General features: G+C 60.2%; 2 protein-coding genes across 3 annotated transcripts; both read right to left on the bottom strand.

Annotated features, from left to right (window-relative positions):
• Window positions 1-1,076: 1,076 nt before the first annotated feature.
• On the bottom strand, window positions 1,077-5,701 carry SPEF1 (sperm flagellar 1). The gene is made up of 7 exons (XM_032109408.1): window positions 5,039-5,701; window positions 4,836-4,947; window positions 4,012-4,162; window positions 2,965-3,013; window positions 2,798-2,855; window positions 2,230-2,311; window positions 1,077-1,333 (listed from the first exon to the last, which is right to left on the bottom strand). The coding sequence occupies exons 1-7, from the start codon at window positions 5,187-5,189 to the stop codon at window positions 1,226-1,228; spliced, it is 711 nt and encodes a 236-aa protein (XP_031965299.1). The 5' UTR covers window positions 5,190-5,701; the 3' UTR covers window positions 1,077-1,225.
• A 3,448-nt stretch (window positions 5,702-9,149) lies between these two features.
• On the bottom strand, window positions 9,150-13,462 carry LOC116444592 (C-type lectin domain family 4 member F-like). Of its 2 annotated transcripts, XR_004240395.1 has the most exons (7): window positions 13,088-13,462; window positions 11,876-11,956; window positions 11,397-11,438; window positions 10,906-11,057; window positions 10,433-10,545; window positions 9,570-10,349; window positions 9,150-9,359 (listed from the first exon to the last, which is right to left on the bottom strand). XR_004240395.1 is itself a non-coding variant. In XM_032110128.1 (6 exons), exons 1-6 carry the CDS (start codon window positions 13,263-13,265, stop codon window positions 10,193-10,195), a joined length of 723 nt encoding a protein of 240 aa, XP_031966019.1. In that variant the 5' UTR covers window positions 13,266-13,462; the 3' UTR covers window positions 9,151-10,192. The 2 variants fall into 2 exon arrangements, 1 of the variants encoding a protein (XP_031966019.1); XM_032110128.1 differs by having other exon boundaries at window positions 9,151-10,349.
• Between the last annotated feature and the right edge of the window lie 825 nt (window positions 13,463-14,287).

Here is a 14,287-nt window from a genome sequence, read left to right as displayed (position 1 = left end):
TGGCTTGTCCCCCTCTCCCCATTCCCACATTGGCCGGAAATTCCAGCTTTTCCCTAAGAAGCCGCTCTGGCACAGGGACGGTCGCCAGAGCCACCGCTGGCCGTGTCCCCGTGGCTGGGGGATGTCACCTGGGGGGGACACGGGGGATGACACCGTCACCTCCCGGCACCGGGCGCGGATTTGCTCGGGGATTACAAAAACAATGGGATTCGGGAAGGGATTAAATCCCAGCGGCCACTGCGACCACTGCGGTGTCCCCACGGTGTCCCCACGGTGTCCCCACGGTGTCCCTGCTGTCCCCCTCTGATGTCCCCACAGTGTCCCCACACTGCCATCCCCACTCTGATGTCCCCATGCTTGTCCCCCCTCCCACTCTGATGTCCCCACAGTGATGTCCCCACGCTGCTGTCCCCTCCCTGTCCCCACCCTGCTGTCCCCACGGTGTCCCTACACTGCTGTCCCCACACTGATGACCCCAATTTCCTGTCCCCACTCTGATGTCCTCACCATGAAGTCCCCACAGTGTCCCCACAGTGATGTCCCCACACTGCCACCCCCTCGGGGATGTCCCCATGCTGGTGTCCCCCCTCTCACACTGATGTCCCTACCCTGATTTCTCCACTCTGATGTCCCCACCGTGCCCCTGCCCTGACGTCCTCACGCCAGTGTCCCTCACATTGTCCCCACACTGATGTCCCCTCCCTGCTGTCACCACAATGATGTCCCCGTGGTGCCACCTCCACGCTGCTGTCCCCACCGGGATGTCCCCATGCTGCTGTCCCCTTCCCTCACGTCCTCACACCAGTGTCCCCACTGTATCCCCATGGTGCCATCCCCACTGTATCCCCTCAATGATGTCCCCACAGTGTCCCCACCTTGATGTCCCTGCCCTGATGTCCTCACACCCATGTCCCCCACAGTGTCCCCACTGTGTCCCCACGCTACCACCTCCACGCTGCTGTCCCCACCCCACTGTCCCCACGGTACCATCCCCACGGTGCCATCCCCGCCCTGCTGTCCCTACAGTGTCCCCACCCCTGTCCCCGCTGTCCCCTCACTCCCGCTCTCACCCCGGCCAAGATCCAACATTTTAATCCCAGAGCCGGAGCCGCGCCGGGAACTGCGCGAACTGGGAGCCACTGGGAGCCACTGGGAGCCACTGGGGCTGGCCCCGGGCCGCCACGGCGGTGCCACCCTGTGGTGGCAGCGGTGTCGCTGTCGCCTGTCAGCGCCGCTGGCCCTGGAGCTGCTGCAGCCGCCGGCTCAGGTCGTCGATGCGGACGTTCTTGAGGAGCAGGAGCTGCTCCAGCCGCCCCACCTTGGCCTGCAGGATCTGGGATTCCCCAGGGATTTGGGGCCGCAAATCCCAAATCCCGAAATCCCAAACCCATCCCCGAGGGATTTGGGGCCGCAAACCCCAAATCCCGAAATCCCAAGCCCATCCCCCGGGGGGTCCTCCCGGCACAGGGGATGCGGGGAGAGGGAATTTTGGGTTTTATTTTCCAAGAGGGGAATTGAGGTGGGTGAGAAGACGCGATGGATTTGGGGTTCCAAGAGCAGCCCCCCTTCCCCCCAAAAAATGGGAATCCCAGATATCCCGCTTTTCCCACCCCGGATAGCCCATGGAATTCCCAATATTTACATCTCCGGTGGAAAAAAACCCCGAATTTTAGGGAAAATTTGAGGGACCGGGAAAAGCAGGGAAAAGAGGGACAGGGAGAAGGGGGGAAGAGGGGATCGGGAAAAGCCGGGAAGGAGGGACTGAGAAAAGCCGGGAAAAGCCGGGAAAAGCTCGGAAGAAGGGATCGGGAAAAGCCAGGAAGGAGGGACAGGGAAAGGAGGGGAAGGATGGACAGGGAAAAGCCGGGGAAAGCCGGGAAGAGGGGACTGGGAAAAGCTGGGAAAAGAGGGGAAGGGGGAGAGGGAAAAGCCGGGAAGGAGGGATCGGGAAAAGCCGGGAAAAGAGGGGACTGGGAAAAGCCGGGAAAAGCCGGGAAAAGCCGGGAAGGAGGGACACGGAAAATTTTAAGGAAGAAGGGACAGGGAAAAACCGGGAAAAGCCGGGGAGGAGGGATCGGGAAAAGCCGTGAAAAGCTGGGAAAAGCCGGGAAGAGGAGACATGGAAAAGCCGGGAAGAAGGGCAGGGGGACAGGACAGGGTCTCGTGTGTCCCCCCGAGCTGTCCCCGCGCATCCAGTGTCCTTCCCACCAGGATTTGGGATGGGCTCACCTGGATCGTGTCCCGCGCCAGCTGCAGCGCCTGCTCGCGCTCCGCCAGCTGCTGTCGCATGTCCCCAGGGATTGTCGCCTCCCTGGCGCGGCGACGGGGACGTGGGGACAGGCACTGAACCCCCCCTGAGGGCCGGAGGGGAAGGGGGGGGGGGTCCCCAAATCCTGGCCCCCGATCCCATGGGAATGTCCTGATCTCCATAGGGACCCGCGGGGACACGCAGAGCCACCAGGGTGATCGCCGAACCCCACAGTGACCCCCAGACCCCCACGGTGAGCCCCAAACCACCACAGGGACCCCCTGACCCCCACGGTGACTCCCAGACCCCAACAAGAACCCTTAGACCGCTACAGTGACCCCCAAACCCCACAGTGACCCCAAGACACCCACAGGGACCCCTTGACTCCCACAGTGACCCCCAAACCACCACAGGGACTCCCAAACCCCCACAAGGACCCCCAGACACCTTTGGGGACACCCAAACCCCACAGGGACTTCCTGACCCCCACAGTGACCCCATAAAGACCCCCTGACCCCAAGAGGGTCCTGTTCCCTGCCCAGCCCTCACCTGTCAGTCCTCTCCTGGCTGCAGCCCCTTCCCAAATCACTCTGGACCTTGGGATGGCCTGGAAAATCCCACAGGGATGGGGTCACCTGCCGGGACACTTCTGTCCCCTCCCAGGCACCCCAGAAAGTCACAGTGGGGGATTTTCGGATCCCTTTTGGGATCCCTACCTGTGTCCAGGTATCCACCCTCCTCCAGCGCTGCCAGCTCTGCTGGGGGCTGCGGGGAGAGGCAGGAAAACCCCTGGAGCACCCGGGATACCTGGGACAACCCCGGCCACCAGCCCAGGTGGCTCCAAGCCGCAGTGTCCAGGCTGGCCTTGGACATTCCCAGGGATCCAGGGGCAGCCCCAGCTGCTCTGGCAATTCCAGCCCAGCCCCTCCCCACCCTCCCAGCCAGCAATTCCTTCCCAACATCCCAGCCCAAGCTCCCCTTTCCCACTGGGAAGCCATTCCCTGCCTCCTGGCCCTCCAGGCCTTGGCCCCAGTCCCTCTGCAGCTCTCCTATTCAGGTGTCCATATCCCACCCCAGTGTCCATATCCCACCCCAGTGTCCATATCCCATCTCAGTGTCCATATCCAATCCCAGTGTCCATATCCCATCCCGGTGTCCATATCCCATTCCCAGTGTCCATATCCCACCTCCAATGTCCGTATCCCATCCCAGTGTCCATTCCCAGTGTCCATATCCCATCCCAGTGTCCATATCCCATCTCAGTGTCCATATCCCATCCCGGTGTCCATATCCCATCTCAGTGTCCATATCCCATCCCGGTGTCCATATCCCACCCCGGTGTCCATATCCCATTCCCAGTGTCCATATCCCACCTCCAATGTCCGTATCCCATCCCAGTGTCCATTCCCAGTGTCCATATCCCATCCCAGTGTCCATATCCCATCTCAGTGTCCATATCCCATCCCGGTGTCCATATCCCACCCCGGTGTCCATATCCCATCCCAGTGTCCATATCTCATCCCAATGTCCATACCCCACCTCAGTGTCCATATCCCATCCCAATGTCCATATCCCATCCCAGTGTCCATAACCCATCCCGGTGTCCTTATCCCATTCCAGTGTCCACATCCCATTCATTCCCACGCAGGGACACCTTCCCCTATGCCAGGTTGCTCCAAGCCCCATCCAACCTCTCCTGGGACTCTCCCAGGGATGGGAGGATGGGACACCCTTGGAATTCCCCATTCCCAGGAATTTCTTACCTTCCCATTCTCTCCCTTCCTCTGCCTCTGCCTCTCCTGGATTTTCTCCCGCAGGAGCTGCAGGAGCTGCTCGGCCATTCCCGGCCGGCTCTGGACCAGCTGCTGGATCATTTCCTCCGGGACGCGGAAATTCAGCTTACTCAGCACTTTCCTGGAGACCGGGATGGGATATGGACATTGGGAATGGGATATGGACACTGGGGTGGGATATGGACACTGGGGATGGGATATGGACACCGGGATGGGATATGGACACTGGAATGGGATATGGACACTGGGATGGGATATGGACACTGGGGTGGGATATGGACACTGGGGATGGGATATGGACACCGGGATGGGATATGGACACTGGAATGGGATATGGACACTGGGAATGGGATATGGACACTGGGAATGGGATATAGACACTGGGATGGGATATGGACACTGGGATGGGATATGGACACTGGGGTGGGATATGGACACTGGGAATGGGATATGGACACTGGGAACGGGATATGGACATTGGGAATGGGATATGGACATTGGGAATGGGATATGGACAGTGGGATGGGATATGGACACTGGGAATGGGATATGGACACTGGGGTGAGATATGGACACTGGGATGGGATCAATAAAGCCCCTTGGGGAGGTGACCGGGGGATACGGGGACACGGGGGGACATCAACCCCCAGTGTGGCACGCAAGGTGGCCCTGTGGGCACACAGAGCTGCTGGACCGTGGCGAGCATGAGGACACTGCCCACAGGACAGGTGGGGACACTGTGGGGACACCCCGCGGGGGGTGGGTCACACGGAGGAGGTGGCACCTGTCCCTACCTGTTCAGGTGGCCCCAGTTGGCGACTTTCTGCGCCGTGGAGCTGGTGGGCACGAAGCTGTGCAGCTCCACCATGGACGGGAAGAAGAACTTCACCACCTCGGCTGCCAGCACTGCGGGGACACGCTGCGGGTGGCACCACCAGCGACAGACACCCCGCCCCGGCCTCCCGGTGCCACCCCGCCGTGTCCCCACAGTGCCAACCCCCGTCGCTGAAGTCGCGGGCGATGTTCCTGCGCGGCCGCGACAGTGGCACCGTGTCCAGCCAGCGGTACAGGGACACCAGCGCAGTGTCCGGCCCCGGATCCGGCCCCGCGGCCGCCATGAGGGCCAGGCCAGAGCGTCGCGGTGCCATGGCAACGGGGGCGGGGCCTGTAGGAAGCGTCGCGGTGCCATGGCAACGGGGGCGGGGCCTGAAGGGAGCGTCGCGGTGCCATGGCAACGGGGGCGGGGCCTGCAGAGAGCGTCGCTGCTGCCATGGTAACGGGGCGTGGCTTCACGGGAGCGTCGCTGCTGCCATGGCAACGGGGGCGTGGCTTCACGGGAGCGTCGCGGTGCCGTGGCAACGGGGGTGGGGCCTGCAGGGAGCGTCTCTGTTGTCATGGCAACGGGGCGGGGCTTAAAGTGAGCGTCTCAGTGCCACGGCAACGGGGGAGAGGCTTAAGGAGAGCGTCCTATTGCCATGGCAACGGGGTGGGATATGGACACTGGGATACGGACACCTGGATGGGATATGGACAGTGGGATGGGATATGGACACTGGAGACGGGATATGGACACTGGGGTGGGATATGGACACTGGGGTGGGATATGGACCCTTGGATGGGATATGGACACTGGGGTGGGATATGGACACTGGGGTGGGATATGGACACTGGGATGAGATATGGACACTGGGGTGGGATGTGGACACTGGGGTGGGATATGGACACTGGGGTGGGATGGGATATGGGCACTGGGATGGGATATGGACACTGGGGTGGGATATGGACACTGGGGTGGGATATGGACACTGGGGATGGGATATGGACCCTTGGATGGGATATGGACACTGGGGTGGGATGGGATATGGGCACTGGGATGGGATATGGACACTGGGGTGGGATATGGACACTGGGGTGGGATATGGACACTGGGGATGGGATATGGACCCTTGGATGGGATATGGACACTGGGGTGGGATATGGACCCTTGGATGGGATATGGACACTGGGATGGGATATGGACACTGGGATGAGATATGGACACTGGGGTGGGATATGGACACTGGGATGAGATATGGACAGTGGGATGGGATATGGACCCTTGGATGGGATATGGACACTGGGGTGGGATATGGACACTGGGGTGGGATATGGACACTGGGATGGGTTATGGACACTGGGGTGGGATATGGACACTGGAATGGGATATGGACACTGGGGTGGGATATGGACACTGGGATGAGATATGGACACTGGGGTGGGATATGGACACTGGGATGAGATATGGACAGTGGGATGGGATATGGACCCTTGGATGGGATATGGACACTGGGGTGGGATATGGACACTGGGGTGGGATATGGACACTGGGATGGGTTATGGACACTGGGGTGGGATATGGACACTGGGGTGGGATATGGACACTGGGATGGGTTATGGACACTGGGATGGGTTATGGACCCCAGTCCCGTGTGGCTGCGCCTCAGTTTGCCGCCTTTCCCCTCCTCCGAGCACGGCAGCTTTAAAACGGGGGGGTTTTGGGTTTCACCCTTTCTTTACCACCCCTACCTGACCCCCTGGGGGGGTCTCAACTGCCACCCCCTCCCTGCCCCTTCCCCAGCCATGTCCCCTCTGGCCAGGCTGTGACCCCAAAATCCCGTCCTTCCATCTCCCCCCCCTTTGGCCCCACTCGCTCCCCGCGCTTTAAGCCCCGCCCCTTTCCATCCCCGCCTTCCATTGGCTGCTTCACCCGTCAATCACCAGGCTCCGCTCCCCCTTCGCTGCGATCCTGCGCATTGAGCACTTCCGCACTCTCCTGGGCACCGCCCTTCCCGCTCTTTTATTGGTTATTTCTTCCGCCAATCTTCCCTCCGGACCAATCAACCGCCGCATCCTTCCGATGGCCCCGCCTCCCGCGCGCTCCCATTGGCTGGAACCGCCTATGGGTTTTGAATATAAACGACGGCGCGGCCGTCGGCGCACCCTTTTTATTCCCCTTTCCCCCCTTTTTATTCTCCCTTTTCCCCGCTTTTTATTCCCCTTTTTATTCCCCTTTCCCCCCTTTTTATTCCCTTCCCCCCTTTTTTATTCCCCTTTTTATTCCCCTTCCCCCCCCTTTTTATTCCCCTTTTCCCCCCCCTTTTTATTCCCTTCCCCCCCTTTTATTCCCCTTTTTATTCCCCTTCCCCCCCTTTTTATTCCCCTTCCCCCCCTTTTTATTCCCCTTTTTATTCCCCTTTTCCCCCCCCTTTTTATTCCCCTTTTCCCCCCCTTTTTATTCCCCTTTTCCCCCCCTTTTTATTCCCCTTTTCCCCCCCTTTTTATTCCCCTTTTCCCCCCCTTTTTATTCCCCTTTTCCCCCCCTTTTTATTCCCCTTCCCCCCCTTTTTATTCCCCTTCCCCCCCCTTTTTATTCCCCTTTTCCCCCCCTTTTTTATTCCCCTTTCCCCCCCCCCCCTCCTTTTTTGGGGGGTTATTTGGTTTTTTTTTGTTTTTTGGGGTTTTTGGGGGGCTTATTTTGGTTTTTGGGGTTTTTTGGCGGGGTTACTTGGGTTTGTTTGGGTTGGTTTTGGTTTTTTGGGGTTTTTTTTGGGTTTTTTTGTTGTATTTTGGGGATTTGTTTTGGTTTTTTACGTTTTTTGGAGGTTATTTTATTTTTGTGGGGTTATTTGGGGTTTATTTAGGCTCGTTTGGGTTTGTTTTGGGTTTTTTTGCTGTTTTTTTTGTTGTATTTTGGGGGTTTGTTTTGGTTTTTTAAGTTTTTTGGGGTTTATTTACGTTCGTTTGGGTTTGTTTTGCTTTTTGGGGGTTTTTTGGGTTTTCTTTTTTTTTGGTGTTTTTGGGGGGGTTTCTTAGGTGCTTTTTTGTTATTTTGGGGGTTATTTGGGTTTGTTTTGGGGTTTTTTGTGTGGTATTTTGGGTTTTTGCGGGGGTTATTTGGGGTTTTTTTGGTTTTTTTGGTTTTTTTGGTTTTTTGTGGTTTAGAGTTTTTTGGTTTTTGTGTTTTTTGGGGGTTTTGGGGTTTTTTTGGTTTTTTTTTTGTTTTTTTGGGGTTTTTTTTTTTTTTGGGTTTTTTGGGGTTTTTTTTGGGTTTTTTGCGGGTTTTTTTGGGGTTTTTTTGGGGTTTTTTTTGGGGAGTTTTTTTGGGGTTTTTTTTGGTTTTTTTTTTTTTGGTTTTTTTTGTCTTTTTGAGGGGTTATTTTGGGGGTATTTTGGGTTTTTTTGGGCATTTCGGGGCTTATTTTGGGGTTGTTTGGGTTTGTTTTGGGTATCTCGGGGTTTCTTAGGGAGGTTTTTTTGGGTATTTCGGGGATTTTTGTTGGTTTTTTTTGGGGTGGGGTTATTTTTGGGGAAATTTTGGTGGGGTTTTTTGCCTCCTTTTGTGTCATTGAAAGCAATTTATTCTCTGCTCAGCCGTGATGAATTTGAGGGGGGGGTCCCCAAATGTCCCGGGGGAGGGGGGGGGGGAGTTGGGGGGCCCCAAATATCGCAGTGGGGGGGAGGGAGGGGATGAGAGGAACTTTAATTGGGGACAGATTTGGGGTGGTGGAGGGAGATTTGGGACTTTGGGGGATGAGATCCCACTGGATATGGGGGATGTGACCCCTGGATAAAGGGAACGATCCCATTGGTTTTGGGGTATGAACCCCTTGGATAAGGGGGGATGATCCCACTGGATATGGGGGATTCGACCCCTGGATAAGGGGAATGATCCCATTGGTTTTGTGGGATGATCCCACTGGATATGGGGGATTCGACCCCTGGATAAAGGGGATGATCCCATTGGTTTTGTGGGATGAGATCCCTAAATAGGGGGGATGATCCCTCTGGATAAGGAGCATCATCCCATTGGCTTTGGGGGATGATCCCACTGTTTTTTGGGGGGGGGGTGAGACCCCTGGAAGAGGGGGTTGAGATCCCTAAATAGGGGGAATGATCCCACTGGATATGGGGGATTGGACCCCTGGATTTGGGGGATGAGATCCCACTGGATATGGGGGATGCGACCCCTGGATAAGGGGAATGATCCCATTGGTTTTGTGGGGATGAGATCCCTAAATAGGGGGAATGATCCCATTGGATATGGGGGATTGGACCCCTGGATAAGGGGAATGATCCCATTGGTTTTGTGGGGATGAGATCCCTAAATAGGGGGAATGATCCCATTGGATATGGGGGATTGGACCCCTGGATAAGGGGAATGATCCCATTGGATATGGGGGATGAGATCCCTAAATAGGGGGAGTGATCCCACTGGATATGGGGGATTTGACCCCTGGATTTGGGGGATGATCCCATTGGTTTTGGGGGATGAGATCCCACTGGATATGGGGGATTCAACCCCTGGATAAGGGGAATGATCCCGTTGGTTTTGGGGGATGAACCCCTTGGATAAGGGGGGATGATCCCACTGGATATGGGGGATTCGACCCCTGGATAAGGGGAATGATCCCATTGGTTTTGTGGGGATGAGATCCCTAAATAGGGGGGATGATCCCTCTGGATAAGGGGGATGATTTTGTGGGATGAACCCCTTGGATAAGGGGGGCTGATCCCACTGGATGAGGTGGATGAACCCCTTGGAGAGGGGAATCACCCCACTGGATTGGGGGATCTGAGCCCCTGGATAGGGGGGAGCTCATCCCATTGGATTAGTGGGATCATCCCACTGGTTTTGGCGACTCTGAGACCCCAAATAGGGATCATCCCACTGGATTTGGGGTTGAACCCTCTGGATAAGGGGGATCATCCCACAGGCTTTGGGGGGGTTGAAGTGCTTAGATGAAGGGGATCACCCCACTGATTTTGGGGGCTCTGAGTCCCCTGGATATGGGGATCATCCCTCTGGATTAGTGGGATCACCCCACTGATTTTGGGGGCTCTGAGTCCCCTGGATATGGGGATCATCCCTCTGGATTAGTGGGATCATCCCACTGATTTGGGGGGCTCCCAAGCCCCATAACCCCCCCCGCCCCTCCCTGGGGAGAGCTCTGAGGGGACACCAAAGTGACATTTAGGGGACATTTAGGGGGCACTTAGGGGACACCGAGGTGACATTTAGGGGGCACTTTGGGGACACTGAGGTGGCACTTAGGGGAAACCGAGGTGACACTCCATTTACACATCAGGGACACTTGGGGACACCTGGGTGACATCAGGGGACAGCGAGGTCCCTCTGGCACACCCAGGGGAAGCTGAAGTTGCAGTTGTGGTCATTCCAGAGCCCCGCCCCCACCGGGTGGATCTGGGCACAGCCCTCCCCCCCCCACCGGCCGTGGTCAGTGTTGTCCGGTTGGCCTGGCGCCCAGAAACTGCGGGAAAAAGGGGGGGCAGCGGTCAGCGGGATGGGACAGGGATGTCCCCAGGTGTTCCCCGGTGTCCCCAGCCCCCTCACCTGTGCTCCAGAGAATAGGGGGTCCCATCCACCCAGCGCCAGGAGCCCCCCGGGCCTGTGGTGGCCAGCCCGATCCAGTAGGAGCCACCGCGGGCCTCCCGCGCCAGGTAAGCCTGGGGACATGGGGACAGGTGAGGGGACACGGGAGGGGACACAGGAGGGGACAGGTGGGAGGGTGGACAAGAGAGAGGTGATGGGGTGGAAAGGGGGACATGGGCAGGGGGGACAGGGGACAAGGGGGACAGGTGGGGGTGGAAAAGGGGACACGGGCAGAGGGGACAGGTAGGAGGGGGCTGGGGACAAGGGTTGGGGACAACCGCGGGCAGGAGGTGGCACGGGGGGGGGGCACATGTGGGACAGGGGCTGGGAACAGGGCTGGGGCCAGGATTTGGGCCCAATAAAGGTGTTCAGGTGGGAGGGGACAGCGCAGGACAGCACACGGGTGGCCGTCCCCGGCGTGTCCCCAACCTCACCTGCTCGTCGGCGCTGGTGACAGTGGCCAGGTGCGCGTGTGTCACCGCGCAGGCGGCCTCGGCCGCGGCCCAGGGCTGGCTCTGGCCCGAGAACAGGTACAGCTTGCCCCGGTGGTAGCGCCAGCCCAGCTCCAGTCCCTGCAGCCACCGCCCTGCGGGGACACGGGGACACCCCTCTGTCACACCCACCCCCTGTCACACCCCCGTGCCCGGCACCCTGCAGCCACCGCCCTGCGGGGACACGGGGACACCCACCCGTGTCACACCCACCCCTGTCACACCCACCCCTGTCACACCCACCCCTGTCACACCCACCCCTGTCACACCCCCGTCCCCTGCACCCTGCAGCCACCGCCCTGCGGGGACCCCCCCTCTGTCACCCCCCTCTGTCACCTCCTTTGTCACCCTGCCGTCACTGTCCTGCGCGGGGACACGGCCACACCCCTGCCACCTCCTTGCCACCCCATTGTCACCTCCCCCCTGTCACCCACCGAGCTGGTCCTGTCGCCGCTGCGCCGCTGAAGGGGTGTCACCTGTGGGGACATGGGGTCAGGGACAGGGGACACGGGACAGGAGCTGGGGACAGAGCTTGGGCACAGGATTTGGGGACAGGAGCTGGGAACAGAGTTTGGGGACAGGGGACAAGGGCTGGGACACAGTCTGGGGACAGGGACTGGGGCAGGATATGGGGACAGGGACTGCGGGCTGGGGCCAGGGAGTGTGGGCTGGGGACAGCGACTGGAGCTGGTGACAGTTTGGGGACAGGGACTGTGGGCTGGGGACAAGGGTTGGGGTCAGGGGACAGGAGCTGCAGGCAGAGGCGAGGGGGGGCAGGGACGGGGTTGGGGACAGGACAGGGGTTGGGGACAAGGGCTGTGAGCAGGATTTGGGGACAGCGGGTGCAGAAGGGGGGCTGCGGGCAGGGTTTGGGGACAGGTTGGGGACAGGGGCAGTGCCGGGGGTCCCTCACCGTCGGGGTCCGACCCCAGCGGGTCGGTGGCCGCTGCCAGCTCCGCCCGCGCCGCCCGCAGCTCCCCCCGGCCCTGCACGTCTGGGGGGGGGGGACGGGACAGGGGCGTTATGGGACCCCCGACCCTGCCATGGGGTCCCTCTCCCCTCCTGACCCTGCCCGGGGTCCCTGACCCTTCCCGACCCCTGCCCGGGGACCCCAAATCCCTCTTGAGCTCTGTCTGGAGACCCCCGATCCCTGCCCGGGGACCCCCGAGCCCCGCCCGCTCCGTGCCCGCAGCCCCCTGCCCGCTCCCAGCCCCACTCCCAGCCCCTTTCAAGATCCCAACCCCGCTCCCAGCCCCTCCCCATCCCACTCTCCGCTCCCAGTCCCTCTCCAAACCTTTCCCAACCCCTCTCCAGAGCCCTCCCAAGCCCCCAGCCCCTCTCCAACCCTTCCCAAGCCCCCAACCCCTTCCCAACCCCTCTTCAGCTCCCTGCCCACTCCCAGCCCCTCTCCCAATCCCTCCCCACTCCCAGACCCCTGCCCCGCTCCCTGCCCTCTCCCAGTCCCGCTCCCAGTTCCTTCCCAGCTCCCTGCCCGCTCCCAACCCCTTTTCCAAACCCCTTTCCATCCCCCCCACCCCTTTCCAGCCCCTCTCCCGTCCCTCCCCAGCCCCTTCCCAAACCCTCCCCAGCCCCCCGCCCTTTCCCATCTCATTCCCGCTCCCTTCCCAGCCCCTCTTCCAACCCTTCCCCCAGTCCCTGCCCTCTTCCAGCCCCTCTCCAACCCTTCCCAAGCCCTCTTCAGCCCCCTCCCCACTCCCATCCCCTTTCCCAGCCCCCTCCCCACTTCCAGTCCCACTCCCAGCCCCTTGCCCACTCCCAGACCCCTGCCCCGCTTCCTGCCCTCTCCCAGTCCCGCTCCCAGTTCCTTCCCAGCTCCCTGCCCGCTCCCAACTCCTTTTCCAAACCCTTCCCCAGCCCCTTCCCAATCCCTCCCCAGCCCCCTGCCCTTTCCCATCCCATTCCCGCTCCCTCCCCAGCCCCTCTTCCAACTCCTTCCCCCAGTCCCTGCCCCTCCCCAGCCCCTCTCCAGCCCTTCCCAAGCCCCCAGGTCCCTCCCCCGTCCCAGCGCCTTTCCCAACCCCTCTCCCACCCCTCCCTCACCCCCTGCCCACTCCCAGCCCCTCTCCCCACCCCGTCCCTCCTCGCTGTCGCTGTCCCCACTCACAGAGGGTGCCCAGCGCCGCCAGCCCCGCCGCCAGCAGCAGCAGCACGGCCGTGCCCAGCGCCCGGCGACACGCGGGGGACCTTGGCGACCGCTCCCGGGGCGGGCCGGGGTCCCCGCGGGCCCGGGGGGGCGGGTACCGGATCTGCAGGGTCTCGTAGAGGTCCGGGCTCTCGGCCATGGCCTTGGGGACACGGTGGGGACAGGATGGGGATAGGACGGTGCTGTTCCTTCTTCCTGCCCCGTGCCCGCCGGGCAACAGGAACCCCGCTGGTGCCACCCGGCCGGCGTCACGCGTGTCCCCACGCCCCCAGGGGACAGCCCGCCCGCCCTGGGGACAGACGGGGCTGAGGGGGTTGGACCTGTCCCTGTCCTGTCCCCATCCTTGTCCCTGTCCCTGATCCCGTCCCCATCCTTGTCCCTGATCCTGACCCTGATCCCGTCCCCATCCTTGTCCCTGATCCTGACCCTGTCCTGTCCCCATCCTTGTCCCTGACCCTGTCCCGTCCCCATCCTTGTCCCTGATCCTGACCCTGATCCCGTCCCCATCCTTGTCCCTGATCCCGTCCCCATCCTTGTCCCTGATCCTGACCCTGTCCTGTCCCCATACTTGTCCCTGATCCTGTCCCCATCCTTGTCCCTCACTCTCTCTGTGTCCCAGTCCCTGTCCCTGACTCTGTCCCTGTCCCCGACCCCTGTCCCCATCCTTGTCCCTGATCCTGACCCTGTCCCAGTCCCGTCCCCATCCTTGTCCCTGATCCCGTCCCCATCCTTGTCCCTGTCCCTGATCCTGTCCCCATCCTTGTCCCTCACTCTCTCTGTGTCCCTGTCCCCATCCTTGTCCCTGATCCTGACCCTGTCCCTGATCCCATCCCCATCCTTGTCCCTGATCCTGGCCCTGCCACTGAACTTGTCCCAATCCCACTCCCTGACCTTGCCCCTGTCACTGGACTTGTCCCTGACCCTATTCCTGACCTTGTCCCAGACCCTCTGTCCCTGCTCTTGTCCCCAGCCCCATCCCTGTCCCATATCCCTCTCCCTGTACCCCTATATCCTTGTCCCTATATCCCTGTCCTGTATGTCCCTGTATCCTGTCCCTATATCCCTATATCCGTGTATCCCTGTCCCTATATCCCTGTCCTTATATCCTTGTCCCTATATCCCTGTCCTGTATGTCCCTGTATCCTGTCCCTATATCCCTAT

The sequence above is a fragment of the Corvus moneduloides genome, chromosome 5, assembly GCF_009650955.1.
Source record: "Corvus moneduloides isolate bCorMon1 chromosome 5, bCorMon1.pri, whole genome shotgun sequence".
In the NCBI taxonomy this organism is placed as follows: domain Eukaryota; kingdom Metazoa; phylum Chordata; class Aves; order Passeriformes; family Corvidae; genus Corvus; species Corvus moneduloides.
Note: the sequence above shows the minus strand (reverse complement) of the source record. Positions and strands in the feature narration are given on the sequence as shown.

Coding starts and splice junctions, on each gene's coding strand:
- SPEF1 (XM_032109408.1), bottom strand. CDS start 5,189: ATGGCACCGCGACGCTCTGGCCTGGCCCTCATGGCGGCCGCGGGGCCG. Junction 2,856..2,964: donor GGGTGGATACCTGGACACAG/GTAGGGATCCCA, acceptor GGGATTTTCCAG/GCCATCCCAAGGTCCAGAGT. Junction 1,334..2,229: donor TGGCGCGGGACACGATCCAG/GTGAGCCCATCC, acceptor GGGGAATCCCAG/ATCCTGCAGGCCAAGGTGGG.
- LOC116444592 (XM_032110128.1), bottom strand. CDS start 13,265: ATGGCCGAGAGCCCGGACCTCTACGAGACCCTGCAGATCCGGTACCCG. Junction 11,439..11,875: donor GCTGGGGTCGGACCCCGACG/GTGAGGGACCCC, acceptor ATGTCCCCACAG/GTGACACCCCTTCAGCGGCG. Junction 10,546..10,905: donor TCACCAGCGCCGACGAGCAG/GTGAGGTTGGGG, acceptor CCATGTCCCCAG/GCTTACCTGGCGCGGGAGGC.